Genomic DNA, 4643 nt, shown 5'->3' with positions numbered 1-4643 from the left:
AAAAACTAAAGAAGACGCCGATAATGAGCTGGTACCATCAGACAAAAACACAATCATGACAAGAATTGCAAATCCAGAACAACAGGATGTGACTATTGTACATAACTTGCATCAACACCTTGTTTGAAGACTTGTTTCAAAACTGGATGTAATGTATTTTGGGTCGACGGAAATGAATGTTCAAAATCGTTGACCAATTGCATGAAAACAGGAATCACAATCAAAATCAGAATTGAAATTGGACACATTAAAGTCATTTGTCATCATATCCCATGGCCAGATACCAATATTCAAAATAGGAAATAGTCAATGGTTATTGAAAATAATCAATATTTACCAAAATCCCAGCAATACAATCATGATAACTTACTGGCTACCTCAAATCAGCAAATCGTTTGAAAATAATACCACAATAACTATCAAACATACTTTGAATGTAATTGATGATTCACCAACAATACCACTGGATGCGGTAGATTTGGAATATCAGATACAACAAGTCAAGTGTCAACATGGCAAACGATGAACTGGATGTATTTTTCCAGCATTTGCTTGACCCAAGAAATGGTGCTGGGTTCCATCAAGATTACGGATTCATAGTATGATATATTTAACATATTTGGCGTCTACATCGGCACTCATTACCATGTTAAAGAAATCAGACCTTTGTTGAAGCAATCAAACATTGCCGCTTTACAAGCAAAGCTTAAAGTGGAGATATTATATCTCCACTTTCTCCACTCACTCCCTTAACTAAATTACTATAAAAGCCAAGATACTTTCTTATTAAATAAACATCCTCTGAATATCCTCTGAATCAATCTTCTAAATATCATCTAAATATCATCTGACATAATTCCGTTATTATCTATTAAGTTCAACTCGTTATTCTGTTGACTTTCATTTGCGTGACTACTTCCTGATTATCATTCAAGATCTCTTCTGACCGATCTTTTCTACAGCGGCAGATTATATATTATTACCTTATACTTTACTAATTGAAAGACTCAGTCTCTTTCTCTATTTTCTATCTCTATACTTCTTGCGCGATAATCAAAAATCTTTAACATACCATTTGATACAATTTATGCTGTAATGTGTGCTGTTTTCCCATCACTTTACCAAGAACATCTGAATCGCTAAATACATGATGAGCCATTCGGTCTACATTGATCTGAGCGTCCGTTACAGTGTGATGATGACTTTTGATCAAAGTTAAAGCAGACATTGACCGTTTACGTATAGTTCAAATACACTTAACGGCTTGCATTGTACACCCCTTAATTTATTCCTTCCTTATTATTGACCCTTATATTCTGTTTCATTACTTTTATTCAAGAGACTCAGTGTTACCAATCGTGCAACTTTATTCCATTATATCAACATAGCCAACTACAGAAATCGATACTATTGGCTAAACTACTTTCAATTACAATTGCTTATTATCAAGCATTATACTGTTTGTTACGAACCGCAAACAACCAATTACTATAAAAACCAAGACATTCTCTTGGTAAATAAAACAACTCTGAAATAACTTTGAAACTATCCATCAAGTTTACTATTCAATTCTGTTGATTCTGACTTACCTGACAACTTCCTAATTATCGTTCAAGCTCTCTTTTGACCAATCCTTACTATAGCGGCAGATTATATTCTATTTTACTTATTGAAAGACTGGTCATCTTTCTATTTTCTACATTTCAACTTGTTCGATAAAACCTACATTCATTAATAGGTTATCATGTCATTGATGTATATGTAATAAACCGTGTCAATATATCAATCAACAACCCAGTAACTGTTGATGTAATACCCAACACAATACACAATCAATGATATGGTTGTTGATCCATTCACAATACTCGATAAATACCAACATATCAGAAAGTTTAAATTTATTCAAAATCATCGACACATTATCAATCTGAATTTGAACTCGATTCTTCAAATCTCAAACCATGCCTTTTTATAAAATCCTTCAATCGTTGTCTGATACCGTTTAATTTTTTGGTTGCCTGTTCATACTCTTGTTTCAATTGCTTTTCAGTGTCTGGATCGTACCTTGGTCCAGATATTTCTTTACCCATTGCTAACGCTAACTGCTGACTGAATTTGAGGTTTGCATATCTACGATATTCTTGCAATTTTTTCTTTTGTATTTCTTTAAACTCTACAAGCATTTGCTTTATACGATTAAAGGTTCTCTGGTATCTTGGGCTTAATCCAGCTATTTGATTTGTAACAGTATTAACAGACTCGCCTTCGTTCATTGGTTGTTGTTGGTCCTGTCTGGAAGTATTTGGAATGGGTTGATTCATTGGTTGTTTCCGACTTTGTTTTGGAGCACTTGGACTGGGTTCATTAGTTGAGCCAGACGCTTGGCTAAAGGTACTTGGACTGATTTCATTGATTGGCCGTTTCCGACCTCGTTTGGAAGTACTTGAACCAACTACATTTATTGATTGCTGTTGGTCTTGGATGGAAGTGATTGGATCAATCGGATCAAATATGTTTTGCCAGCTTTCGTCGAGAATGCTTGAATTAATTGCATCCATTACTTTTTGCCAATCTTGATCGGAAGTGCCTGGATTAGGCTCATTGGTTGGGATAGACACTCGGCTTGAAGTTCTTGATGCTTTGGCAAAACCATATTTATCAGCTGGAGGAAGTATTGCATTAGCGGTTGCTGCTACAGTCAGTACAAATAAAATATCAACCAATTTCATCAGATTGGTCAATGGGTTTAAACAATAGTACAAAAGTAGAGTGTTGAGACTGGTGTCGATTAGGAATGAACATACTCGATTGTATTTTTGTATGTTTTGTATAGCAAACCAACCCTAACCCTTTTAGATTAACCAATTATACAGGGTTACTTGATTGCTTGTAGTGGGTTACTATTAAACTAGACAGTATGCTGCTCCCTAATCATAATGCCATATTGATCAATTTGATGATTGTATCGATTGGATTATGCTTTTATGACCCTTTTATCAGGTATATTGAAAAGCACCCTTCATGAGTGTGTTGTGTAACCCCACAAACGCTTTGATCTACAGCTGTATTCATGTCAAATGGTTCACTCCAGTATTCATCATACAATGACTGTATTCTGCATTGCAATATACAACCATCATCATATGACACACAATCATACTATAATGTTGAATCTACACTTTGCACTCTTAGTAATCATGCATTGCACGATCAACAAGTTTGAACCCACATTCATGTATTGTGTTTGACTGTCAATGTTGTCAATACAACTCTGCACATTTATTGTATTCTGAATCACGGATACGATTGCAATCTAGTTCAACAACAATCATGACACATGTCAGTAATACAACTGCTGTTTGCATGCCAACACTGTTATTTAGTGATCCATTTACATCAATATGGCTGCAAGTTGTTGTTATATCACGTATTCTGGACATGGTTTTGGTATTGCGCATCCAGTTCCATCACATTGCTGCTGACCCATCATTGTAACGCTGTATGTATCAAACACTGGCATGTTCCCATAACCACAATCAGTAAAATGACACTCGAGTTGTTTACTGTGATCAATATATGCAACCCAGTGCGATTACACATACTAGATCCAGTCTGTTGGTTGTTTCAGTTGACCTTGATCCACTTTTGACGTTTTGTCCGAGATTGACAATACAAATGTGTCAAGCTGAACCCAAACTACGCGACTCGACTGTTTGTGTCAATTGGATCATGACTGAACTATGCGATCATGATGTGTATTCAATCAATACCATGTATTACTAATGCAATAGTATGCGTGATCATCGTGTATCAAACAACTACAATACACACTGGACTGATCCAATACACGCATGACTTGAACATATCACACAATCAAACATGGACACACCACATTAAAAATACATATAATATCAGTTTATCTATAATGAATTGTATTCAGTCGAGTTTATTGAGAGTTATTGTGCGACTTTTGACAGTGTGGTGGGTGTTTTCAGGCACAACTACTTGATCAGTTGTAGTTGTTGATGATTGAAATCAAGAGTCCTGACGTACATCATATCAACTATAAGACAATCAGGATAATCACTCATTCAACAAATAACTAGTTTATTGATATATCTGCTTAGTCCTCAAGTTTCTCGTAATTTGCTTTTGACCGCTTAGTACCACGGAGAGTACTACCAAATCGCGAAAATGATCTCCTGAGACCAGATCTGCCACTTGAACTTGAAGTACTTGGTTGTTCAGGCAATCTAACAGCATGCATCAAATTCAATATCAATATATCAATCGATACACCCACACACCAATATCAAACAACTTACTGTGATGGTGACCAGAGAACTTGATCACCGTTCGAGATAGTAGGATATCCATCAGTCGCGACTTCGCATCCACATCCAGGACCAAATCCAGTGCGTTTATTCTGTAAATCAAATGTGACTGCAAGATGAGTCATAAATGGAATACCAAGAACTGCATAATCATTTGAACCAACTCCTACAGCAAACACGACTATAATTCAACATCTATGTCAGTCAGGTTAATCAAACAACACATATTGCATACAATTGTCAAATATTTACATTTTTCAGAATCGATTTTTTGCATATAGTCTTCCGCCCCCGGATCATCGCGCATCT

General features: G+C 35.8%; 1 protein-coding gene across 1 annotated transcript; it reads right to left on the bottom strand.

Annotated features, from left to right (window-relative positions):
- Window positions 1–4123: 4123 nt before the first annotated feature.
- On the bottom strand, window positions 4124–4641 carry BATDEDRAFT_93282 (uncharacterized protein; the record flags this gene model as incomplete). The annotated part of the gene is made up of 3 exons (XM_006683462.1): window positions 4124–4253; window positions 4326–4515; window positions 4587–4641. The coding sequence occupies 3 exons, from the start codon at window positions 4639–4641 to the stop codon at window positions 4124–4126; spliced, it is 375 nt and encodes a 124-aa protein (XP_006683525.1).
- Between the last annotated feature and the right edge of the window lie 2 nt (window positions 4642–4643).

Source organism: Batrachochytrium dendrobatidis (assembly GCF_000203795.2).
Source record: "Batrachochytrium dendrobatidis JAM81 unplaced genomic scaffold BATDEscaffold_183, whole genome shotgun sequence".
NCBI lineage: Eukaryota > Fungi > Chytridiomycota > Chytridiomycetes > Rhizophydiales > Batrachochytrium > Batrachochytrium dendrobatidis.
This window is presented reverse-complemented; position numbering and strand designations above follow the sequence as displayed.